Genomic DNA, 27798 nt, shown 5'->3' with positions numbered 1-27798 from the left:
CAGTTGAGAGCACTTCCATGCTAAATGTTGAGGGTCACCTCACGATGAGTTCTAAAGGCATGCTGGGAGGTGGTAGAAAGACCGGGAAATGAGGTTATTCAAAAATGAATCCGCTATCGGGCCTGTTTCGTCATTTTACCGTAAGAAAAATGCAACGTAAGGGATTTTTTTTTTTTGCGCATTTTGACGCCAACTTCTTCCACGTTGTATTCAAACCGCAGGCATTATTGTTTTGGCTAGAGGATGTATTGTTCACACGAGACACAAACGACACTGAAAGTTTACGTCTTGGCACTACAAATCATTCATAATTGCAAGACAGAAGAAGATGTAAAGGCATAGACAAAAGTACAAAACAATCATCGACCAAATCGTTCAGCATCGTGGCTGGCATCTGCAATGACTCTCCATCAAACAGTCCAAGACTAACGCTTTTGAGCTCAGTCTAAACTGCTAATTATGAGCTTCTGAATCAACTGGGGTTGTAGTGACTCAGCTTTACTCGGACGTTGTAAAGCTGAGCAACCCTACGTTCAAGTACAGAAGACGTTCATTATTACCTTACTTTTTCTCCTGTGTCTCTGACAGATCTAATAACCGGGTTTCGCACAGCACCCGTCACTTGGTTCTGTCACACTGTGAAGTTCACTGTAAACAGTGCCGTCCTGTAGATGACATCTTGGATGAAACTGTAAGACTAAAAAGCATCGTCGACTGAGGTGTTGTAAGCTGACAGACTCGAGAACTTGGCTTGATCTGGTTAGGGGGACACAGACGGGAAGAAATATTGTTTGGTGTTGTCATCATCTCGGTGAGTGTGCTGGCACATGAAACTGAGTAAAGAAAGACATTGGCGTGGTTGTTTGCGGACCTGGCTGCCATGGCTGGATCGAAGCACCCTAAGTAACAAGGCACAACAAGGACTGAGAAGAACAAGCTTGCTGTTCATGCTCTTGCTGTGTGTCGTGGCTGTCGAGGGATGTGGAGTTGGGCAGGTAACCCGGCAGAAACAATTCTCTGCAGGGGGTTTCTTTGTGACCTTGTTTATGGTATTACGTGTGGCAGTCTAACACTATACACTATAGAAGCTGCTTCCACTTAAACTTTAGTGTAGCTTAGCTCTTGAGACCCGTGTATAATTAAAAGAAAACAAGGAAAATATATAAAAACGTAAAACTCTCTTATTATCTGGCTTCTAGCTAATCATTGTTACTAGTTACAGAATGTGGCAAAATGGTGATTGTTCTGTAGAAATACGTAAAATATACTGCATGTTTCATAAAAATCCAAACTACATAGACTCTTTGAAGACGATTCAAATCAATTCGTTTAATTAACTGCTATTCTAATGACAGTTACGCAATCATAAATATTCTGCGTTATACAGCATTAAGCACCACTAAATAAAATGCAGCCCAGTTGTACATAATTTTGTTCATGAAGCTATGCAATACCATTGTTCCACACACACACACACAAAAATGAATGAATCACAGTGTATTTGCACCTGATTTGGACGTGTGTCCGTGTCTGGAAAAAGGTCAGCAGTGTTTAGAAAGGATGCGCTATACGCCAGGCAGCCAACTACCACAAAAAAACTGCCTGTTAATACGAATGAAGAACCATTCCCAAGAAAACAAAATGTGCAAACCATAATTTTGTGGTACAGTCCCAGCCGAGGAGTGGTCCAGGATGCAATATGTTAAGGAAAAAATGGAGACCCTTGAGGACATGCCTGGGGATGAGAACTGCATTGAGACACCCCTGAGTCAGCTGGTTCAGTGGTCTTGTTTCTTGGTCCTGAGGAACCCCTGTATTGGCTGTTTTGCTTAGTTTTTTCTTAGTTTAACAATACTTATTAATCATTATTCACTCAACGACTAACTATTAACATGGCTGTTCATTCACTACAACATAGAGGAACTATTCTGGCTACTATGGTAAACAATGAACAAGTTGGTTGTTTGCATACACATGTATATCTATACATATGGTGTGTGGGATGTTTGCTCCACCCTAGCTGACCCAACAGTTCTCAATTACTCAGGGCTGAACATCGCTTTTAAGCTGAAGGGTGGCAGACCCTGGATGTTGAAGCTCTTGGTTATGGCAGTGTACCTCATTGCATGTTCTCATGTCAGGATCTCCGTTTGTTCAGCCTCAACCCTTTTGTTCAGTTACCAGAGAGTGTTTCGTCAGGAGTGTACCAAGGCCCGGCACCGTAGAGATGTGGGAAGAGGGCAGAGCAGCAACCAGGGATGGAGCCGAACAATCGGCAAGAGAACAGAACCGTGGGAAAGGGCTGAGGGGACACACACACACACACACACACACACACACACACACACACACACACACACACACACACACACACACACACACACACACACACACACACACACACACACACACACACACACACACACACACACACACACAAGCATGTGTACACTGCAACAACCATGCAAGCAGATAACAAGTCATACTGTAGATCGTACAGTGCATGCTAAGAGGTAAACACTGGCCTCTCTGACACAAGCACACAAGGAATCAGATGTAACTCCAGTCAGGCCCTTTAGCAAGATCTGTCCTCATGTTCTTTTCCAACCCTGGCAAAAGCCCTCTTTCACCTTTAGCCTAGACTTGCATGGCGTCTGCATTTTACAGTACGATGTTATCAGGCATGTGAGGCCACAGCTAAGCAGGCAGCCAGTGAGCCAGGCAAAAGGAATCTCTGTGTTGTGCAGGGCTCTTGGTCATCCCTTGTTGAGTGCATTTGTACTAATGCCTCATACTGAAGTCATGCCAAACACTACAATGTAAAAAACACACGTTATATATTCTGATGACTCATTGCGTAAATAGGTAAAATTGGAGTATGAAATGCATTCATTTTTCTCATGGATTGTTCTATAGCCCTCTCTGGAAATTTTAGTCAAGCTCCTTTGACTGAGAAGGCATGTTTTTATATTTTCTTTCCTTTTTTTCCTTTTGTTTTCTGGAGTGAATACAGTGGTCGTATCTTGGGTATCGGTGGTGGAGAGCTCCCGCAGATTCAGCTGGGAGATGTATATCAGTGTGTAATTGCTGCACAGCAGGCCATAGATGGCACACATTTTAGACGGACTCATTCAACTGGTTCAAGGGGGGCAAATAAACTGGAAAGACAGTACTGTATGATACGATTTGGCTTTGTTTCAACTGCGCCAGCAGTTGCCAGAGCAGTCGTCCTGTACTCGTATATAAGAGTATCACCGCTTTGAGGGCACACTGATGTTAAGGAATATACCTTTTAACACTGCAATGTTTTGTTATGTAGAAAAGTGTGTGTTCTGGCAAAATACAGTTATGTCAATGACTATAAATGTGATCACAAATTCGCACTGAAGTATAATAGCATAGAAATACTTCTCAGATTTGTCCCTTTTTTTCAAGAACTTATTACAAGGTCTTTGCACCCAATAAGTATTCATGAATCTAAAAGATTTTTGGTAAGAAAAAAAATAGGGAGGTTGAAAAAGGGGGAACTTTCTAGGATTCAAAAGGGAATGGTGGAGGATTCCTTGCAGGCTGTCTTTGCACCTAAAAAAGTGCATGTTAACACATATTTGTACCCTTCTACATATTCTTAAATATTTATAAAAGTCTTTGGAATGTTTTTAATATGATTCTCGACTTACCAATTTCAAAAGGTTGTGCTCATTTCTACTACATTCCTTTCATTGTGTTTTCTCTCTCAAGTGGTTGTCTTAATATTTTGTGCTGACACAACTACGATGGGCAAAGTCATTCAGTAAGGCGTGCTGTCACAGTTTGCCTCCACTGGAGGGCAGTCTGCACTGTAAAAATGGAATATAAGGGTGAAACTGATTGAAGGTCAGTGTGCTTCTTTTCTCTTCCGAACATGTTGCAGTTTCGATTTAGGATTATTGAACAAAAATAGTACAGCCAGGACACTCTTGAGCCATGCGAGCTCACAGAAGGAAAATTGATTCTGAATTGCTTCTCTTGGACACATCTTTGATTGTGTCCATTATATAATTTACAGTATCGGGATAGAAATTTCAGTGCTTTTTTTTTTTACATTTACGGGCTAAGGACTACGTAAACATTATCATATATATATCAATGATTTACATAAAGAATGGCAGTAAATGTTGGGGTGTGCAAAGACCTGCCTCCTCTGAGACTCTCCTCCAACATTCCCATCAGGCTTTGCGCCAGTCCCATGTCACAGGGACATACAATATGCCCTTCACAAGTATTCACAGGTTCAATCACCAATACAGCATAATGCATTAAACACATTTCATAATGAAACATTCATATGTTATCTACACACTCATACAGAACCGTCCTCTATCTGTGTAGAGGGATTTATATGAGACGTCTGTATATATCTTGTAAGATACCGTAGGTTCATAATTTTCTCTCTGTACTTTATGCTTTTTTTTCCAAAAATAAACCATGACTGTGTGTTTAGACTGTCTTAACAGATTTTTCGGCTGACAAAACACACATCTCCTGCAGGAAAATGTAATGATCATAGAGGAGAGAAGGAGAGAGCTGAATGCAGAATGGAAAGAGATAAAATCTGGAGAGGAGGAAGAGTAGAAATGAAAGAAAAGAAACACATGTGCATCCTTGTGTATAAGAGGTGGTGACAGAGCTGTGGGAGATGCTTTCAGAAGGAGGATTCGTACTGCAGGAGTTCATAAAGAAGCGGACCGTCCCTATACCTGATGCCCACCGCGTTAGGGCTAATGTACTGCAGCACATTTATGGTCCTGCGCAGGCGCCGATCCACAAAGTGTGCATCCCAGGCTGGGTAGCGTTTTCTGGGCATGTCTATCTTGATGAGCGGACCTTCGGGTTGGATGGGCCTACCGGCTGCATCTACAGGTTCTGTGGACCTCACCTGGAAAACAGGAAGACAGGTGTCCGTGGCTGTTTCATCTGACTCCATGTGTTCCCCTGCCAGACCCCGTGTGGGGGTGGCCTGGGAACCACGGGGCCCTGGAGTGGGAGCCATAGGCTCAGCTTCAGGGGGTAATGGAAGGCCCCACAGCAGCTCAGCACAGCAGGAGCTGGCTAGCACCCTCAGTCGGGGGCCCTTGGGGTGTAGGACCCCGTAATAGAGAACCATACAGACCACACCTGAGGCAAAGCACAGGAAGACGCCACAGAGGGCTAAAGAGGCATAGGCGTCAGTGGTGTCTGGGTCACGGTACGCATACCAAAGGGAGCTGAGGATGGCGTTTTCTAACAGTACTACTGTGTAATAGGCCACCATTCTGTACCGCGTCCGGCCCTCTCGTACATTGAACCAACAGAAGACATAGACCACGCCCACCACCATATTGAACAGTACCTCCTCCCATTTGGACATGCAGAAGTCGGTGCCGCCATGGATGACCCAGAAAGCCATGGCACACCAGTGGACTACCACAAAAATGCCAAAGTAGATGTGGAAAACAGAAGCAAATAGGGCAAAAGAGAGCACCCGCGAAGAGATGGTGAAAAGGCGCCAGAACAGATGCACCAGGGCACCTCGGTAACTCATGCTCTTCTTGTCGTCACGCGAATCCCGCAGGAGTTTGTGGTAAGAGGCTAGCACCCAGGCCAGGGACAGGAGGGAGGACATGGCAGAAAGACCTGCGAATACAGACAGAGAAAGAAACAATAGAAACAGAGAAGGACCAAGAAGGGCAAAAATGAAAGATACAAAGACATCTGATAAATGGTTCTAAGAACATCTGAAAGTGAAAGAAAAGATCAAGTTTGATCTTTACGTACAAAGCACAACCCAAAGAATGTTTTTTTTTTTTATTATCTTGACCTGGCTGCTGTTCCATTTACAGTAAACAGCAATTTTTTTTCAGCCAAAGCAATCCGTCGCATTTTTGAAAGTCATATTATGACGGAGATCATCACACGTCAGCCAGTCGACAGCCTCCATTTAGTGCCCCAATTCGGTTTCCTTAAGACATGTATAATAGTAGAGACAGCAGAAATGTCAGAGGAGTAACCTGCTGCATGAAAAATGATAGAGGATTATCTGCAGAGCAGCAACATGGTGCCTCTCAGCAAATGTATTGATGGCATTTCTATAGACACCCCGACCGAGAGGGGTATCACTTGTTATGATTGAATTGCCTTCCTTGGGGGAATGTATTGCATGAGGAGGCTGGAATTGTAAAAGAGGTTTCAATAACAAGAGTGATGAATGTTGGTAAGTGGATACAATGGAGGAGAACGTTGCAGTCAGTGAATAAAGTGATATGAGAACTTCACAGAAAAGCAAGCTGTAGAATATGGAAGCACCTCATGTGACACCCACAGCTCAAGTGTGACAATGTAAAAAAAAAAAAATGACAGCAGGATGTGTTGAACTACATGCAAAGAGTTGCTCGTAGAGCCTTCGGGAGCCCCTTACACTGCAGCCACTCCGCCTTGTTGCTCTGGATCATGATGCAGAGCTGCAGCACCAGCTGAGGGGCGCTTTCTAAGAAGGTCTCCAGCAGTCGCAGCATGTTGACATCGGCATACTCATACATCATAGCCCAGTAAAAGCGCCGTTGGTTCTCCTTCTGCCGGTGGCTTTGTATGCCAAGGTACATGGTGCGGATGTACCTGCAGACAGAGAGATAGGACAGAGAATTAGACAGGTCCAACATCTTTGTGTCTTTAACCATGGCCACAATAACATTAATACAACAGACAGTGAGGTTTTGTTACCCACAGAAGTGTACACTGTAAAGTCACTTATCACGAGTTTTGACAACACTAGATGGCATTCTTAGCTACATTTCTAATACACAGAGAGCATATCCAACCGCATTGGTAGGCGTGTGTTGGAGCATTTGTCAAATAATAAATAACTTATTACTTGATTATATTTCAATTTTAAAGAACTTTCCTCAACACAAACAACTCACTCGCAAAGCAGGAAGTTGTAGGGTTAAAACCACAATAAAACACGGGGGGAAAAAAATCAAGAAAGTACCTAACACCAGTGTAAATACAAATGAGAAAAATATTTAAACTGTGAGACTGGAAGAAAAAAAAAACCCTACCCAAATCTAAATAAACCCCACCTCTTTCTACTTTCTAATAACCTTTAGCACATGGTAAATCATACCCATCTGCATCTATCAGTGAGTTCTGAATTATTTAAAGTATATTTTCAGATAATTCAAGTCAATGAAGTTGACTTTAGTGGTACAAACATTTTGAGGATCTGGCAAAAATGAGTGGATTTTGAGTGATAAAACTGCTACAATGGAATAGAAATAGTTGAATCCAAACAGAAGTATGACTTGTAGTATGTAAGAAAGCTGGAACAGAAAATCCCACCTCTTCCTCTGCCAGATTCAGTCTACATCCATCTCACAAAGTCTCCTAATCAAAAGAAGTGTTTCCCTGTTTCCCTGAGCACAAAGCTACTTACTACTTGCGTGTCTCGGAAACTCTACAAACTGACACTGCCTTGAGTAAAACAGCAATGAGAAAAACTTCACTGGTATGACCTGATTAAAAAAAAACGTTTTACAATCATCTCTCTGGCCTCTGAGGGTGTGGTTATTGGACTTATTAGACGATTTATATAGTAAATAAGGCAATAATCATCCACTTAAGTGCATCACATGACTCATACGGACAAGCTGGTGCAATGACTATTTTCCTGAGGGAAGGGGTTTCATAACGGTGAAGGGACTCTGGTGAAGCCAGAGAGATGGTAGGTAATGCAGCCGAGAAGTGGCGGCTAATTGAATCCCGCTCATGTTGCAATCAAAGCCGCACCACTTCTTTTTTCTTTTAAAGGATAAGGCTCCGAAAGTCATTGCGTACTGATGAACTAAAAACGTAAGATGTTCAGGGCTGAGCTATAGCTAATTAAGATAATGATCTCCTTAGGGTATGGATTTGTTTTGAAATGTAATGCTGCAGTTTGAGCTGCCAATTACCATGCACAGAAGAAGGCAAGTAAACAATGACGAGAAAAATGTTTAGCAGATCGAAGATTTGGGCAGGAACGTCACAACAGCTTAGAAATCCCCCCCGTAAAAATATCAATCTGTCCGACAAAAGAAAATCAAAACACAACATAATGAAGTACAACAGCAGTGCGGCTGGTTTTTATGCCGTGCAGCCCATAAACAAATTTTAACCCCTTAAATGAGTTAACCCAGTTTTGGCAGTAGAGAAAACGGTCACTGGAATCATATATGATAGTTATAGTAGTTTAATGTTATCTCAACAGTGACTTCAACTACTGCACACTGGGTGGTAGCTACCACCCAATATGCAGTAGTTGAAGTCACTGTTGAGATAACATTAAACTACTACTACTGCAGCTGCAGGGTCTATCTGCCTGAGCTGGCAGAGTGGCCAAATAAATCCAGCACTTGATGTGAAGGCAGTCAGGCGAAGACAATAGTGTAGCAAGGACAGAAAGAGACTAGACAGTAGCACTCCTCAAAACAAATTGAGAGGCGAAAGATCTAAATCCAGTTCCTAACAGTGAGACATGAAATTCACTGCAGCAGAACAAACAAAACCAAAAAATGCTTATGAGTGGTTTTCAACATAATTAGCTTTTGCATTGGCTGTTGGGTGTGAGATTACTGTTTAATTTCAAATGAGGTGGAGAACAGTGCACTGTAAAGAATGCATTGTCAAGTCACTTATTGTTTTGACTGAGCATTAAGTGTTAACCAGCTCCTATTTACCATACAATTACAATTAATGCACTAGACTTTCAATTAATCGTGACTAAACATGGGAACATAATACACATGTGGTACATAATAACATACATGTTTACTGGAGCTCATGATAATTAATGGCCTTTCCATGGGCTATTGTTTTCCTGGAATGATAAATACATGATGAATATAATTACCCTGCAACATGAGAACATGGTGAGACATTAATTTTGATTTGACATATTTCCTCTGATCCGAAGAAAATTGATTTATGGTGGATATTTTGCATAATTATTATTTACAATATAATTTGTTCGTATGGAGAGGTTCAAAACTAAATAAGAGATATCAAAGCACAAACTAGGAAGCTAAATTGGATTTGTCTGGATTTTTTTTTCACCTTCTGCTTCCCTTTTCTTTTTCTGACACAGCTGGCAACCCTCTGCACGGTCCAGTCAGTCAATTAGTTTCATTAAAACTGGGAAACAAACTGAGGAAATTAAACAATGGGGTGCCAAAACTTCCACACACAGTTACTCTAGCTACAATATCACATTAAAGCCTTGAGAAACTAGACATGGAATTCGGTGCATTTTAGTAGTTGAGCTTTCACGTCAGAAGTGTAAAAGAATTAATGTTAAAATTTGGTTGACAAATGCAGAAAAACAATGTTTTGTCATGGAATGTAGAGTACACAACGTTTTTGTCAGTCTAAGGTCTATTGTGTTAACACTTTGATGGTTATATTCTCTTCTACTGGAGTTGAGGCTGCTAATGCGTAGAGTAATCAAAATCAGAGAAATGACTGGCTAGGAGAAGAAATTTCGGAGCGCACGGTCGGCGTTTTTTTTTTTTTTTTTTCTCAGGACAGTGGACAAGGGGAACAAGCGAGGGGACAAGATGGACAAAAGTTTTTTGGGATCAATGGCTCTGGGCTGTAAGAGGCACTATTATATCCAGAGGTAAAGGCTGGCATTCGGTGACATTTTCAGTCAGACTGGTAAATGTCAGCTGGAACAAGTCAACCCCACTCCCTCACTAATGACATGCCACAGAGACCTATGCAGGCCCTTTGTCTCCAAGCCCCGGTTTCCATTAGTCTGCGTTCCACTGGTACATCTCACTGGTTTGTAGTGCCTCTGTCAGAAACTGTAATCTTCATGGCCTCCGTCGCTGTCCCGCTTTGAAAAAACTAGATTCCACAGCCATGTTCGAAGCTTTGAGAAGCTGTACTTTGGCACAGCGGTGCTTCGAGCTAAGTGCTAATGGCAGCATGCCAACACACTCCCCCTGATAAAGCTAACAAACTGATGCTAAGCAGGTTTACCACCATCACCACCTCAGTTTAGCATAGTAGCAGGCCGACTTTTCTTAATTAGCATTTTCTTTTTCTTTTTTTTTGTTGACCTAATTGCATTAGATGAAACCACAAATACGGTGATGCTCGAGGAAAAGTCAGAGAATCCCCAAAGTCAACAGGATAAATTAGCTAAGAACCATAAATATAAACAATTCTGTTACAATCCATCTAGATTTTGAGATACCAGAGAGAGATTAGAGATAACACAACTGATGATGGAAAGTCAGTGGATTAACGATGGGATTTATTCTCCTGTCATCATATATATCAGTACTAAATCTAGAAGCAATCCATCTGACAGTTGTTGCAACATTTCAGTAAGAACCAATAATGTGGTAAAGGGTTATTTCACAGCTCTGTAATTTAGATTTTGTTTATTAAACAATGTAATTTGTTACTATACCTGTAAGACAAAAGAGACAATCTTCTGTTATTATTCAAAGAATAAACAACAATAAAAACTAATAAATATTCACTTAACTTTATATTGACATTTTTAATTCATATGTTCATATATGTTTTACCAAATGACATCTTAGTGATCTGCACTTACAGTATAGAGCGCCTTTTCACCTCAGCAGTCTAAAAGCACTTCACAATTTCCATGCCAGGTTCTCGCCTGCCATCGGCAACAACTTGGGATTCAGAATCTTCCCGAGGACACTTCGGCATGTGGACAACCAAATGATTAGCAGACAACCCGCTCTACCGTCTGAGCCACAGCCGCCCACCGTAAAATCGGACAAGCACTGCCAAACCTAATACAGTAGCGGAGTTGGAAGAAAAGTTATTAAATATTTGTACAACATTGTACAAATTTCATGGCAACCTGTCCAGCAGTCGGTGAGATATTTCACTTTTGCCATAAATCTTTGATTTGGTGGACCAACCAACAGCCCGGCAATGTCACTCTTTGAGCCACGCTGCAAATAGTTAAAAAATGTCTTGGATGCTACACCAAGGTATGGACGCCTGGTCTGATATTTCCTGACCACTAGCAGTATTAGTCAATGCTTGAGCTCATCATTTCTTTTATACTTCCTGTTATGCAATAATTCATACTTCAGCTCAAACCTTAAATAAGAGCTGTCATTTACTCACATCTGCCCCTTCCCTCTCTGATAAATACACTTTGTTAGTTCATATTTCCTTAGTTTCAGCAAAAAAAACTTATACAGTTAAACACTGTGGGTTTCAGTGCTGTCAGAAAAATCTGAGCTCACTTCATCACGTCTGCAACACACACGGGCGCATTCCTTCACAAGAATCTCACACACATCCTGCGATTGTGATACACACTGTTAACACTCCCACTGAGCCTTTTCAGATGTAGTAACACAAATGGCTTCCGAAAAAAACAAGCATACACACACACACACACACACACACACACACACACACACACACACACACACACACACACACACACACACACACACACACACACACACACACACACACACACACACACACACACACACACACACACACACACACACACACACACACACACACACACAAACACACAAACACACAAACACACGTCCTGCACAGATACACACATGCACGCAGAAACATGCCAGCGCTGTAGGTAATAGGGGATTTCCTTTCTATTTCAGACACATTTGTCAGATGGATCCCCGGCTCTGTCATTCCCACCTCGCCTCCCACCCTCGCTCCACTTCGGCTGTGGTCTCCTCCTCGATGCTCGTCTCTCCCCACTTCCCTTTTAGCTCCATAGCTCCTCTACCGGGCTCCTCATGAATTATTTGTGGCGAGATCATAGCGATCACTCATGGCTCGTTAAGCAGCGTATGCACGGCCTAACAGCTCGACGCGGTGCCGGGGTCATGTTCCAAGCCCAGCCGTCTGCCATAGCTGTCACAGTCCACAGTCCACCATTAACCCCCCCCCCCCACACACACACACACACACACTCCTCCATCACCACACAAGACACTACACACGCATGTAATCACAAACAAGTTTGCCTGCATCCTAAATTGACCAATTGAAGAAAGAGATGTGGTGTAAAGCCAATATATGAAACTGTAATAACAATGTTTGCATGAGTAGACATCTTGAGATCGAAGCACGAGCTGCAGTGAGCGACAGTTGGGAATGACAAACACACACCATGTGGAAGACTTGGCTACGCTGTCCCTTCCTCTCCTCCAAAGTCATTGACCGGTGAGTCATCCAACCACCCTTCCACTAATCCCTTGAGTGGGTGGTTAGAAGGATCACACACACACACACACACACACACACACACACACACACACACACACACACACACACACACACACACACACACACACACACACACACACACACACACACACACACACACACACACACACACACACACACACCTAGACACGTTTAACAGCATCTGTCTTCTATGTCATGCTCGTGGGAAGACTCAGCAGCTCAGACCGCATTCATATCTTGTCATAAGCTGATTCATAAGAAGATCACAAGTACTATTACAGCAGCACGAAGCAGAGTTTATGCATCATCTGTAACAGGTAGAATCTCGTAGAATACTGTGCATGGGGGACATATAACATATGCAAGGCCTGGGGCTTTATTAAAAGTGTGTGTGTGTGTGTGTGTGTGTGTGTGTGTGTGTGTGTGTGTGTGTGTGTGTGTGTGTGTGTGTGTGTGTGTGTGTGTGTGTGTGTGTGTGTGTAAGGTGGAGGCAATGCCAGCTGCAATGAGTCACACCCTGAGTCACTCCAAGGGGCTGCACATCGACTCTCAATGAGGTTTAAACCTCCTTTATCAGGAAGATTTACATTTCTATCCCTCTTTTGCCGGGTATCTTTACTTCTCCATGTCTGTCTCCCTTTTCATAACTCTCCCCAACAAACCGCCTTCCTCCGAGGTCAGAATTCAATTTCTGTGTGTGCCAATTTTTCTCCTTTTTTCAATGCGGATTTTTCTGAAGGAAGTGGCATGGGGTGTGTTTGGGAGGGGAGGTGGAGGGAGGGGGGCACTTACAGTAGGCACTGCCTCCTTCTTGCCCAGTTACATTATATCAGCAATTCTATTCATCATGAATTCAACTTCTTATGTTGTCCAGGAGTATTGTTTTGAAAAAATACTGAAACCTTTTGACAAAGCAATTACATTACATTACATTAATGCAAACTCCATAAAACAGAGCAAAACACCTTGCAACAATCAGTTAATAATTAGATGATTGACAGAAAATAGTTCGGCAGCTACTGTAATAAATGATCAATTGTTGAAGTCATTTTTTTGAGCCGAAATTCCAAACATTTGATATTTTTAGCCTCTCAAAGTTGAGGATTTGCTCATTTTCCATGTTTTATACTGTAGTAAATTTAATAATTTGGGGTTTTGGACAGTTCATGGACAAAATGAAAGATTTGATGGCATCACCTTATGCTATTTCAAATTTTAATGGTTATTTTTTTGATAATTTATAATGTTTTACTGTCTAAAGATAATGTTCAAGGATACCAGTGTATATTACGGTCACTGTAAAATGTGGAAAACTGACATGATAAAGATCCATTATTTCTCAATTCTTCTCAACCTGGTGCTATCAGACCTAAATTCACTGCATGAATATATGGATTTGGCCACACCCGACAGGAAAATGTTTCCAGTCATCGCATCCACATTGGCGTAGACCTTGGATTAATTTTGAAACTACTGAAGCAGCCTTTAACTAATCAGCAAAACTGAGCGAAACTCCACCAATTAAAACTATCAATCAAAAAGAAAAACACGCCCGACTTCAACATCATCGCTCCTGGTTGCTGATTGGTTCAACCTTTAAAGTGGCTGAGCAAACTACAAAAAGGATTCCAGACTATAATTACAGCATAGAAAACTGAAGCCATGAGCAACTCTCTCAAGTCTGTCTGTTTCAAATACTGTGCCTTTCAGGTTTCCTTCTTTTAGTGGGAATAGCCAGAATTAGGAAGTAGCAATCAAAGTAGAGAAATAAAGACATAATCTTCTTCTCTTCATGATCGTGTGTAGCCTTTTTGCAAACACTTACATACTGTTTGTAAGTGCAACAACAAGTCCTGTTGTTGCTTTCTGTCAAAGTGTGATGAGGAATTTTTTTTTTTTTTTTTATCTCCCACAGCTCGGCTGCCTCACTCAGATGGCAGCAATGGGAACACACAGATTGCTGTACGTACGGTATGTAGGAATGGCTAATTGCTTTTATAGCAAACCTTGATTTTTAAAGGAAAACATCATCTTTTCACTCAGCCGTAGTGAGGTCAGCAGCACGGGTCAGCTGAAGAGAAACTGGCAGGGATTGGTCAAGGGCACTTCAGGAGGCAGGATCACGAATCAGTGTTCTTTTGCTCTTTTCAGTGAATGAAAGCAACGTTGATGCCAGTGTGGTGTTATTCATCAGAGGCCAATTCGTACAATGCCACAGAAAACATTGGTGCATACAAAAATGTGAATATATATGGGATTGTTTTTAAGGATTTCTGCACTTTCCGGAAACACTTTGTGGCTCAGTGGGCTTCAACTTTAACAGCACACCACTGATCCTACATCAGATATGTCCTTATCCTCCTTATGGCGGTGAATAGCCCTGGATGAAAGGCTGGCTGAGTCTAGATCTAAGTCCCACAGGCGAGTCACTCACATACAAACACACAACGATGTGCGACCAGCGCCTTTGGGCGATTCCTACACCGGGAGCTGCTGGAATGTTGAAAGGAGAACAGGTTGACATGATGCAAGCTGAAAGCGATGGGGAGCGGCAGGCGGAGATGAGAGATGCTGTGTCAACTCTGTTTTGCCCTGTCAGCTCTCGGAGTTCATAATGATTAACCAACGCTGACGTCTTGACTAAATATTATCACTGTAATTATAACACATCAAACATACACACCATTTCATTTGGTCTGATTCTGATTCATTATGGACTTTTTGCTTTTCAAATGAATTCATTTGAGTTAATCTGAACTGGCTTTATCCAGCTGGGTTTAATCTTGAAACTGGAGACAAGACAGGTGGCGTTCACATCCAATCATTCAGACTGGTGGGATAAAAAAACATTTTCAATCAGCTTTCTAGTTGCTGTTCTGACTCAGAGATATCAAAAGGTAATCATACAAAATATAATAAAATAAATAACCAACTTAATAGCATCCCAACGCAGGTATGATACCCATTGGTTCAGTAGCAGACACCGTGTGAGTGTCACATTTTGCTTCGACTCTGCGTGAAAAGGCGGGTGCTTTACGTATACGCATCGAAAACCAGGCGGTTAAGGTTAGAAAGAAATTATGGTTTAGGTTAAAATAATTAATTTTCCGTAAGTATTGTTACGTACGTCATGAAAATGACCTAATGTGAGATAAATTCTGTGCATAATGTTGCTTAAAATATATTATTGTTTTAGCTTTCTCACTGACTGGAACACCAGTCTCCCGGGTAAAAGACCTGCGTTTGTTGCACCCTCTTTACCTCTGTATTCTTTGCACTTTGTCACATGACCTACATCACAAGACTTCCTTCTTCAACTCTGACCACACATACATGTACTTTTTAGGCAAGGCAAAACCTGACACTGACATGTTATTCTCAGACTCAGATATTAAAGAAAACGGATTTTGTTTTGCAAACAAATGTCGCAACATTTGATGCCACGCATCTTTTTGATGTACGGCAACATCAAAAAGCTTCCTCGTCTCTCTTCTCTGTCTGTGCAGATAGCAACCACCACGTATATTAGCTTTCCTCTGGGCTGTACCCTTTCTCTTTTCCTCAGTGCATAGTCAGTCATTAGTCACCATTAGCAACGATCCTCAGGTACCCCAACTCATTGAGCTGTGATCATGTGACTATGTGTGACCACTAAGATGAAAGAAAAGCAGGGAGGAGAGGAGGGGGAAATGAAAACGAGAGGGAAAGATATAAGGTGCACGTTTGACAGCGGAGGATGGAGAAAAGAGAGGAATAGGAAAGATAAGAAAACGGCGAGAGGAAGGACACAAGACAAAGAAATGAGGTCCACGAGTCACATGATCAAGGCCTCTCTGCCTTCAGATGGATGACACCCAGAGATCCAGGCTGATTGAAGATAATTTCAGCGCGTTCTCCAATAATGGACTGAAGCATGATACGGATAAGGATGTGCAGATTCGGTATCAGTGCTAAGCCTTGCCTTTCAGATACAAACGGCCATTGATCACTTCAGCTGAGCATTAGCAGCTATCAACAGCTCTGGGGCTGCGCTATCCAATATCCAAATGGGTAATCAGATGACGGGGAAGCTTAATTAAGTGATTGATTTGATTCAACACTTAAAATTAAAAGTATATAATGCAGCTCGGACCAATATCATCAAATGGAGATGGAAAGTATACACCACACCTGCAATCACCTCAGTCTGGATTTGAAATCTAGGAGGTTTAAGAAGGAGATCCCACTTCTGACATTTCACCAAAATCTTACTACAGACATGTTTACAGCTTTTTCTCATTCAAAATTTCAACAGGCAGCATGGCAATCAGTCTCAAGTTAGTTTATGACTAATTAGCTGAAGGTCAGCGGGAGAATTTTCAGCTCTTCTGCCTAAAAGTAACTTGATTTTTGAAAAATGAGCTGCTGCCAATTAATCAGCAACTGTTTCAGCTCCAAAACGCTTTTCGAAAATTTTTATGTTGAACAATTTCAGGATTTTGCCGCTAATAAGATCCGCTCTCACTCTCCATATTCATTAGTATAGATTTGAGTGTTTTTAAGGACTGAGCTTTGTGATTTGTTGTTTGCTTTTTAAAGCTTAAAGCTGCAGTAATATTTCTGAATTACCCTCTGAAACACACGGCATGTTGCGGCTAGTTTCACATCTTTATATCGAATGAAGAATTCTAAACCGTAGTGCGCGCACACACACACACACACACACACACACACACACACACACACACACACACACACACACACACACACACACACACACACACACACACACACACACACACACACACACACACACACACACCATGCTGCTATATGACTCCTTCCATTACTGAGAAAAATGTGTCCCTCTGAGCTTAAATATTAGGAGAGGAGCTTCTTACAGTAACAGCAATTTGTCTCGCTGCTACCTTAAAATGCTTTTTTTTTTTCTTTTTTTGTGGGAGAGAAATACCCTGACAGCCTAAAGTGAAATCCTCTTTGTCTCTTCCTGTCCTGCCGTCTGTCTTTCACTCTCTGTCTCCCCACCCCTCCTGCACTGTTTTGTGGCTGCTCTTCAACTAGAGGAAGGGCGAGATTATGTACGGATTAAGAAGAAAAGGCTTGACCCACTTGCTTTTCAAAGAGTACCAAACCAAAAAAGGGCCATGTGGAGGCTGGCTTTCACTCGGCGTCAGCACTTCTGTTGTAATGTGCGAGACACTTGAAGCTCATGTTTATTGCTCTTAAGACTATAATTAGCAGGCCTGGCTTATGGTGTTTAAATGCTTCCCTGACTTACTGACTGATTGAAAGTTCTCTGTGTAAATCTCCTTTGTGACTGCTCAGTTTTGTACTACCCCCCCAAACAAAAAAAATCCTAATCACCTCCACAGCACAATTTTTTTTTTTTTTTTTTTTTTTTTTCAAGGTTTGATGGTTTTGCTTGCAGGTTAGGTGGCATTTTACATTTTTCAAGCCCCGAAGATAACACGAGAATGGAGGCGAGAGCCAAGTCAGCACACAAGGAGGAAGGGGGAAGAAGGAGGATGGGGGGGTCGGTCGGAGATAGAGAGGAGAGGCAGTGGAGATAACCGCCAAGAAAGTGGAGGAGAGCAGGCAAGAGGAGGAGAGAATAGAGAGAATGACAGTGTGATGTAGTGACAGAGGAAGTGGGAGAAGGCGAGAGAGGCAGGGAAAGTGGCGAGACAGAGACACAAGGAAAAGCTACTGGGAAGTGAGAGGAGAGTGAGAGGAAGGGGAGTGAGATAGAATGAGACCCAGGAGGTAAACTAATCACCGAGCACGCAATGCAATTTTCTGGCTGTGTGCCTCCACCCCACCGTACTCCTCCCTCCTTTGCGCTCCCTCCATCCCTCCATTCACCCCCCCCACCCTCCCACACACACACACACACACACACACACACACACACACACACACACACACACACACACACACACACGTCTCGGGGGCGCTTTTTACTATTCCGCTCACACACACTGTCTCTTGCTCCTCTATCTATCAGACTGTACCATTTCACTGCTCCCCTCTTCTCTTTAGTACCGCTCTGTAATCCCCCGCTGGCTCCCAAAAATGGATCGAGCCACTCTGGCCATTAACATTTAAAAAATATATAAGCTGTAAATGAAGGAAGAGGGAGTTTTAATGGAGAGGTTTGGGTGACCCTGTATAATTTTCAATATATAGTGCTGAATAAGGTTGTTTAAAAAAAAAAAAAAAAAAAATTTAGGGGTTTTCATACGGCTCTGTGATGGGGTTTGTGTGTGACAAGGTGAATGATGGGAAAATACAACTACAGTCAGTGAGAGTGTGTGTGTGTGTGTGTGTGGGGGGGGGGATAAAACGGCATCTGTCTTTTCGCATCTGTGCATGCGTGTGCGTAGCGTGCGTTTCCCCCTTAGGTGAAGGCATTTAAGAAACGTTTGATAAGGTTTGAAAGTGTGTTGAGTCTTTCTCCTGAGAGCGTCGGCGGCGCCTGCCTGCCTGCCTCACTGTTTTGCAGCGCCTTGATGATGATGATAGATGTTCACTCCAGACATGCAAATAAAGGAGGCGGCTCCCCAGAACTGCGCACATGCTCTTACTCTCAAACGCACGCACAGGCAAACACACACACACACACACACGCACGCGGGCGCGCGCGCGCACACACACACACAGACACACCAGCACATGTGTAACTATGATCAAGTCATCCATTGATATATTAATCTTCCTCTTTAGGGAATATACCCCCGGGAAAATGCAGAAAGCTCCCACACACAGCAGTCTCCAAAAAAAAATGCCCTATTTTCACAGGCGCAGCGACTGGAGAGGAAGATTAGTCACATAACACGCTCATTTGAAAGATAGAAACCTTTCTCTCAGCGAAAGGTGCTAAGGTATGAGAGGAAAGCGAGGTCTGGCTCATTATTGACATGCAGTATGTCACCTCATCCATCATAAGTGACACTGCTGCCGCACCACCGAGGCTTATGGAGACACACAACTAGACAAACACACACGCACGCAGACACACACACACACACACACAAAATAATACAAAAAAAAATGCAGAGGGACGCACAGACTACAGGATCAATTTCAACAACGTTATCAAATTGTCACTCTTGCACAACAGTATCGCTGCGCACATCGTCTCTGTCTGGCTCACACAACAAACCAAAAAAAAAGCAGCGCGCGTACGCGCACAAATTAAGCTTTAGCACAGATGTCAGCCCCTAAAGCACATCATGGATACTACTCATGCATTAAACACTCATAAATGCTCACGCATACACTCGTGCGCACACAATCACATTTCTACAGCAGACTTCACACCATCGCACTGTGCCAATACGGGAAAGCCCCGAGCCCTGTGCTAACCTGAGGGGATCCAAATGACACAAAGCATACGTGTGAGCCCCCAACTGCCAGTCACTGACAGGCCCGCTGAGCAGGACTTGTTGTGACAGATCAAAATATCAGCCGGGCAGGCGCGGGGAAGGAGAAAGACAGGCAGACGATGAAAGAGAAAGCACATTGTGTGGCCATCGGAACAACTAATCCTGAGATATTTTAGCAATACCGGGGCGGTTTGAGGTCACAGACGGGTACTATTGCAGCCGGGCTGCTCAGCAGGCTGGGATATATAGTTACTGACGGTGAGGGAGAAAAAAAAAAAAAAATTAATAGTCATCATCCTTCAGGAACACACAAACACTCTGGCAGAGCTGTGTTGGGGGTTGGGGAGGGGGGGAATACCGCTCCTGCACATTGCAGCATTTTCACCCCCATAAACAGCTTCCTCCCATCACCCAAACACAGGCTAACACAATATGATATAAATCCTCTGACACAGTAGCCGAGATTCACGGTGTCAGCTCTTAAAAATGCACACACACACACATAAACATGCAAACACACACAGGGGAGCAGACATAACACACGCGTAACTAGAGTGAGAAGTCCTGGGTCTGCTTCACCTTTCTGGGCTGGGGGGATGGTTAGATGGACGGCAGGAGGGAAAAGAGATGGGGGGGGGGGGATCGATAGAGGTATCCTGAGAACCCTTCCTTATATCCATGAATCTATGCAGGGTAGACCGGATGCTGACAGGGCAAAGCCCCCCCCATCCAGACACCGGAGCTAGTCCTCAGAAGGGTCCTTCAATCAGGCCACGGACTGACTGGCTGTTGGAGCAGATGCAAAAATCCCCTGCCATCAATAACAGCAGTGTGTGCACGGTATGGTCGCAGCTACGTCTCCTTAAAAAATGTCCCCTCGGGGATTAATAAAGTAAATACCTACCTACCTACCCTACCTCGTCTGTGTCTTAAGGCTAAAAAGGAGAGGGCAGCGGCGTGTGATAAGATACATACTGTGTGTTGGAAGAAAAAGACAACAGCAAAAATACTGTACTTCGTATCACGTGTTGACAATATGACAAGAGGGATGTGTGTTATTTTATGGAATAGCTTAAAGACAGTGTTGTTTGTAACCTCAACGGGATGTCAAAAAAAAAAATACACCGACATGTCTGACAGGTGCAAAGCGTGTATGTTTATAGTGTAAACAAAATGCTGGATCGTGAGCTGGCGTTGAATTTAAAGCTGTATTTCAGGAGAAGCTGAGAATATTAAACACTTCTCTTTCTTTAATTATGATGTTAAAGTCGTAAACCTTCACCGGGCAAGATTCAATTGTCAATACAACACTGGCACCGTAGATACAGACCTCGGGAGGCCATCACTCACAGTACGCCAGTAACATGACATCTGTTTAAATGAAGGTCAATGAGTTCTTCCTGTTGTAAACACCTGTCATCACTACTTTGTGTGCAAGGCCTTTTCTGAAGTGTTTCAGCGACAGCATTTGACAGTTCTTCCACCGTTTCTGTGCTTAAAACATCTTTCATTTATTTATTTGATTTACTGTTTAAAAGTGACATGCGGCAACCAAATCTGGCTACAAGGTGAATGTATGTCAGTCATTGAACAGCAGATAACAACTAAGAATGGGAGAGGTTTTTATGACTATTTGAATAGTCATTCAAATCGATTAGTGTATGTGACTTAAGTTTTTCCCTATTTCCGTGTTTTTACCGGTACCTGGTTGGAACGAGTTACTCCCATCAGAAGGTGGAGGTAATGCACATAAAAGCCGTCTGCCAGCCGCCATTAAAACAACGTATGGATGCTTCCAGGCTCCGGAGCTTTCCAGGTAAAACTGTGGAAGATTACATGCCACGCTGCGAACAGCAGAAATGACTTAAGCCATCAGAAAGTTCTGTGTGGAACTCCTTCAAAAAAATAAATGAAGATAAGATGCAGTGCAAACTCTGCGGGTGAAGCCAGCAGATCATCAGTCTACTACAGTTATACACAGTCTTTAGAAAGTGAAGCATTGAACCACGATCCAACCAGTGCTTGATTAATAGTCGAATAGTTCAGAGAGATTTTCGAATAGTATTTTTGCTTGAAATGCTCACAGCTACTAACAACTAACAGCAGGGACAGTAGACTGAGAGGGTGAACTTGTCGACCCTAAAACCAAAACATTGGCCGAATATGCGGAAAAAAAAAGATGCAGAATTAGTGCTAAGTCTCTGTGGATTCATCACTGTGAATGATATGTGATATCTTTCCCATAGTTATTTGATCTATTATTCATGTAAATTAACATTCCAAGGCCATTCATGAACTTGATGGCTAGGTGTGCCCTCTCTTCTCCCCTACACTGATTTAAATACTCAAAAGTCAGGATATATTGCTCAGCTATGATGTCCCAAAGTCACTGTAACTGCCACAACACTTAACAGGGCAGTTTCCACCCCCTCCAATTGTACAGATGTTCCATCTGAACAGACTAATGTTACACTGTTAAACCTGAGTGGAACCATGTTTCTCTCCATTAAAGCTTGTTCCACGCCATGTGAAACACAGGTCGGCCATTACCGCCGCAGAGCACTTTAAAGTTCAGGGGTGGACAGAGAGAGATAGGATGAAAGAAGAGAGGGTCTGCGGTTGTTTAGACGAGAGCTGAAATGAGGTTGTGTGTTTGTGTGTGTGTGTGTGTGTGTGTGTCTATGTTTGTGTATTTATCTGTGTGTTTGCCTCTAGTGTGGCTGGGAAAGTGAATGAGAAGCTGCCATAATACTTGGATATTATATCACGTCTATAGCTAAATGTATACATTATCATATCAGCATTACTTCTCGTAATTGGCTGCAATTAACATTATGAATTAACCAATAATATGACATCCAAAATTAAATATAGAAGCTTCATAATGAATTTATTTTACAAATTAAAGGCTCCTGATAATGTTATAATTGTAGTTGCCTTGGTGCACAATTTACATGTTTTTGTAACACAAAAGTTAAGCTTTAGTTTTACCATCAGGTACATGTGGTATATAAATAGCAACAGTATATTTGAACAACAATTTAAAGTTTATTTGAGATACGAAATGGCATGAACAGACAGAGAAAGAGAGATTGAGGGAGCGTCGGCGAGAGCTGCTGACTCCTGGGAGTTGCTAAGTGATGGTAACTGGAGTCCAACATGTTGCAGTCTGGGAAGTCTCCTGATGAATAGGAGGGAGAGAGAGGGCAGTGGAGGAGGGATGGGAAGGAAGGCAGGAGAAAACCTAGCCGTGTGATGTACGGGCACCGCGCCAAGGCGTCCATTTCATTCACAAAACCCCCGAGCATGTCCAACCTGAGGCTGAACAATCTGCTCCTACTCAGCCCAGGGGAGAAAGGAGAGGAAGCTCTCCCCCCTCCTCCTCCTCCTCCTCCTCCTGCTGCTCCTCCTTGTTTGCTTTCATCTTATTCCCTCCCTCCTTTGTTTTTTTCCCCCCTATTTTTGTTGTTGTCATTAGGCCTTCCCCTGCTTTTATTTTCTTATTATGCAGCATCTCTTTGGATGTTCCAACTAGACCTACCAGCCAAACTCATGTTGCTTTGGGAATCCCTGGCTCAGTTTAATGATGTCTTTTCCAAGTCTGAAATGAGTCGTTTGGCAAGAAACGCAATGCATTTCTTATGTCTTTCATCTTTAATTGAGAGGAAATAAAATGCTAACTGTACCTGAACACTGACCATCAGCCACACACTTGTACTATCAGGGCCAAGTAACTGCAGTAATTAACTGAACCAAAGTGGTCTACGTGCCAATATTGCATCCTACTAAAGTTACAGTAGAAAGTAGAAGTAGAAAATGTGGTTTCATTTTTTTTTCATAAAAAGCATTTAGTCTGACATGAAGCTTCTCAACTCACCCTGACCCTCGGGTAATTTGAGTCAGAGGAGCTGCTTCAGTTTTTCGGGTCATCGTTTTGGAGAAGAAAAAAAACCCAACAACAACTGCATATGCAAAAAAAGATGAGTCAGTAAAAGATGATCAGAACTTGGACAGTTCTGTGCAGCTCTCTCTCCACTTTACGAAGCACGCAGGGAGCCTGGAACCAGCAAAAGAGAGGAACTAGAAACCCTGACGCCGAGTCAAAATGTGAAAAACTTTACTGTTCATAGTTCGGAATTCGTGTCAAGAGCGCATTGGAAATTCTCGTTACACACCCAAACAGTCACAGGTGCAGCCCACACGTTGCAGTGATATTTGCTATGACTCATGACTGTTGGGTGTTTATGTACATGTCTTTTGGTGTGTAGGAGTATGATTTCTGAAAAAAAAATCTGTCCTCATATGAACTTTTGTGCCTGCATGCATATTCTGTTCAGACCACAGGTACTCACACAATTACACATCATTTGTGTGCTTTAAGCTTTGTGCTTCAAGAAATATGGAAGTGTCCATTTACTTTTGAGCATTTGCATTTCAGGCACTGTGCGTTAAGAGAACTATATCCCACACAGTTCTTTCTATTTTCATGCAAACCTGCTCAAATTACAGCTGACACTTGGCACTTTAATGTAGTATGTATTATTTTAGTTCAAACTGAATGTGCTGAAGCGTAGAGCCTGAAGCGCAAATAAATGTAGAACTGTCCAAATACTTATAATCTGGGCTGTCTGTATGGATTTTTCATTTACAAGCTAAGAATTCTGCAGATCGCATCACAGGATAAGAAGTTAAGGGTGCACAGCCAACTGCAGTAAAAAAAAAAAAAAAAAAAAAAAAAAACACGAAACAAAAAAAGACCTCGGGATGTAAACAAGGGACATTTTGTTATGGAGTATGATTTTGAGTCCAAAACAGCAGTTGGAGCATGACTTTAGGAGCAGGGGAGAGAGGAAGATCAGGAGGAGGAGGAGAGGCAGAAAAAGTAGGACAGAGATGTGTGGGCTTGGCTCTGGAAGGACGATGGCTCTAATCAGGACTGAGCAGCTGCTATTACTCCAGCACTCTCTCAGGGAGGGAAGGCAAAACCATACTCATGCTTTAACATCAGGGAGGAAAATCTAAATGACGCAGAATCCTGTTAAGAAGCAGCGCATAGCCTTTGAAAAATCAGGAGTTGAATTTGGATTTTCTCCTGTCGTGCTATATAAACGTTGTGATAGCTTAGTAGAATGCATCTGCAGATAAAAATGATCAACGTGGACCTAATGAAAAACCTTCTATGAACTTTACTGATTTGACTGTCTCTTTCAACAAAAAAGCAATAACTGTCACTCAGTGAACCCCCGTCAACTCAGGCCTGTTAAGTTCTACAGTTTTCTCGCCATGTTGAACCATTGTGCATGCGGCTATTAGTCAGTCCCCCAAAGACTTTGTTTTGTGATTGTTGCGATTAAAAATGCTTTCAAGTGATCTTCTTGCAGGAATTGACAAAAATTGCCAGTCAAAGAAAAATATACATTTGATTTTTTAAACTACTCCCAAATAAAAAGTCATATCTATTTAATTCATAATAATTAACAAGCATATTGCAAATCACTGAAATATTTTAAATAATAATATCACAACCAGCACATTCACCGAAGAGTATTTCCCAACTGTGAGAAGCCACCAACCTCAGCCAGCTATCAGATTTTAGGCTATTAGCAGCGCTATTCAGCTGTCTGTTAGATTTGGGGAAGTTTACTCTCGAGCAACCCCGGCCAATGTTACCCAAGATAGAGTTTTCATCATCCTAAAACCCTTATTTTTTTTTTTTTTTTTAAATCTTGTAACATTAAAAGATAACATCTAATTTTTAGTGATAAGTCTGCCACCACTTTGACTTGAAACTGAATTTGTGCCGTGCGAGAAGACACAACTTGACAGAGCTAATAACAGCCGGGGTGCGGAACTCAGCTACTAGTCAAGTTTGTCGTCAAACCCAGAGCTGTTACATTTCACACAGTATCTTAAATACAGAGACATTTCTTGATAACACTGAAAAGCATTGTGTTCCAACTACCTTCAAAAAATACTTTTTCATTCCAACTTTTTCACACCAGGCTCTACACAGCACACGTTGTTTTTCAAGCAAGTCACCCAAGCCCAATACCTAAAGCAGACCCTGCAGCAACAACACCCAGAAACACCTCGCACTGAAATATTAAATAGCAAATGGGAAGCGACGGTCTCTCGAAAACTCAGCACTTTGTGGGGAAAAACAAGCTGTCAATATCAGTGCCCTGGAAGCACGCGGAATTTAAAAGAGACAGAGCGACAGACAGACACTGACAGATGGAGAAACGGAGAGAGGAGGAGATAGAGAGACGACACATTGACGTCTTTTTCTCCCTCACCGGGAGCTAAGGAGCTCGGCTCTGACAAGGGAATGTCGATCTATATCTAAAGTGGACAGCTGAACCCAGAGAGCCACAGTGTGTTGGTACTTGTGTTTGTAGGAGGCCGTGTAGGGTTGAAAATCCTACAAATCTCTTCACTCTTTGCTCAAAATGTTTGGATGGTGAAAGTGGCTGACTATGAAGTTTTAAAACTGTAAGACTTTAATGTGACTGTGTATATAACATGGTTCCTGAGGAAAACTGCGCATCAACAGGATACAGTAAGCTACATATTTACACTGTATTGTTTGATATGCATACAGTTGTGTGTCATCATTCTCCACCTAAATACAGCCAACTATTAGGTCCGGGTAAACGTTTACGTGTGTCAGACATCCTGAATAAACATTCCAAATTTATTCATTAAGTTTCTGTTTTGCAAAAACAATAACCTTAAAAAATATATATATATATATTATCATTGAATTTATCTCAGAGGAATTTAGGAGATGGGGCATTCTCATGAAAGTTTAAATGGTTTTTTTTGTTTGTTTTACTACTCATGTACAGTCCCATGTTGTTTTAAATTTTCTTTTCATTTTCTTTTATTTCTTTAATTGTTTTCAATGGTTTAACACGATGTAGGTCAAAAAGTTCAGAGACTGCTCGAGACCTGTTGCGCGCTAATGGTGCGAAGGACGCTATGATCTCTGTGATTTAGTTTTCCAAGTTTCATGTCTTGATCAACGTCAACACCTGAGTTAAGCGAGTGCTGGTCCGGGCGCATGGTGATTTCGCCATACATCTGAACTTGAGCTTGAACAGAAAGCGCACGTCAAAAGTTTGGCTGAGAATTCTTTGGGGAACAGAAAGAAGTCGCAGCGAGTCAAACCCTGTGAGTCGGAGTGTTGGGAGCTTTTTGATGAACCCTCGTAGTTTCAAGCGGAGCGAGAGAGTCCAAAATAGACATATTGGTTGTGTCACACAACCGGCAAGAAGTCTGTTTTCAGCACTTCCTTATTTTAAGAAGATGTGAAAGAATTCTGGTGTTACTTTCATGTATGATGAAAATATCCGTAGTTTTAGTAGCAAAGAGCACATCATGGAGCTGTATTTGTTTGTGTGGAAATCTTGAATTTCTTTTTGAGGCAACTCTTTAAGGGATGGATTTCATGCTGTGAAAGTCAGAAACTGACCCAGATCCTCAGAGATGCTGAAAGCACCAAGCATACCATGTGTCAACTGGCTTGTGCTAATTAAATTGAAAATGTGTTTGGGAATACGCACCACTAAGGCACAATAACACCTGACATGACAAGTGTGGCTACTGCTTTATTATCTGATCCTGATGTCTTAGAAAGTGTCCTTGTATTGAATTCAAATTTTGAGCCCTCTGTTACTTTTAGATTTCTGCTTACATTGCATATTCTTACATGGTTTAATAAAATCCCCCCCTCCTCCCCCACACACACACACACACACACACACACACACAGAAAACTGGACATATTGATCAGACAGTGGAAGGAGCTTTAGAGGTTCAGAGGGGTTTAGGGCCCTATAGGGAGCCGGACTTTGCTTGGTGGCATGAGTGGTCATGACCCTGAGACCAATGTTTTGAGGCGTCAGTTAACCTCCTTTGAAAGTAGAAACAAGACTGTTCAGTGAGTCAAATGAACATCTAATGTGTTTGACCTCGATGAACATTTTCAGGTCTTGTTCTCTCTGCCAGAAGCCACCTCGCTTCACTCACACGCTTCACATGTTTTCTCCTTTTTCTGTTAATAAGCTAATTCTGACGACCTTTGCCATCAGTGTCCCTTTATATGGCTCCCCACTGTGCCGGGGTGGCA

At 42.3% G+C, this 27798-nt stretch overlaps 1 protein-coding gene across 2 annotated transcripts in view; it reads right to left on the bottom strand.

Annotated features, from left to right (window-relative positions):
* Positions 1 to 663: 663 nt before the first annotated feature.
* Positions 664 to 27798, bottom strand: part of xkr6b (XK, Kell blood group complex subunit-related family, member 6b) — a 54119-nt gene continuing 26984 nt past the window's right edge. For both annotated transcript variants that reach the window (XM_069723510.1, XM_069723509.1), the window contains exons 3-4: positions 6437 to 6633; positions 664 to 5655 (exon numbers count right to left, since the gene is read on the bottom strand). In XM_069723510.1, coding sequence (XP_069579611.1) covers positions 4685 to 5655; positions 6437 to 6633 — 1168 coding nt within the window. In that variant the 3' untranslated portion in view covers positions 664 to 4684. The remainder of the gene's footprint in view (positions 5656 to 6436; positions 6634 to 27798) is intronic.

The sequence above is a fragment of the Brachyistius frenatus genome, unplaced genomic scaffold, assembly GCF_029030835.1.
Source record: "Brachyistius frenatus isolate BFR_SWC_R1_liver_20210118 unplaced genomic scaffold, ASM2903083v1 Contig_332, whole genome shotgun sequence".
Lineage (NCBI taxonomy): Eukaryota > Metazoa > Chordata > Actinopteri > Embiotocidae > Brachyistius > Brachyistius frenatus.
Note: the sequence above shows the minus strand (reverse complement) of the source record. Positions and strands in the feature narration are given on the sequence as shown.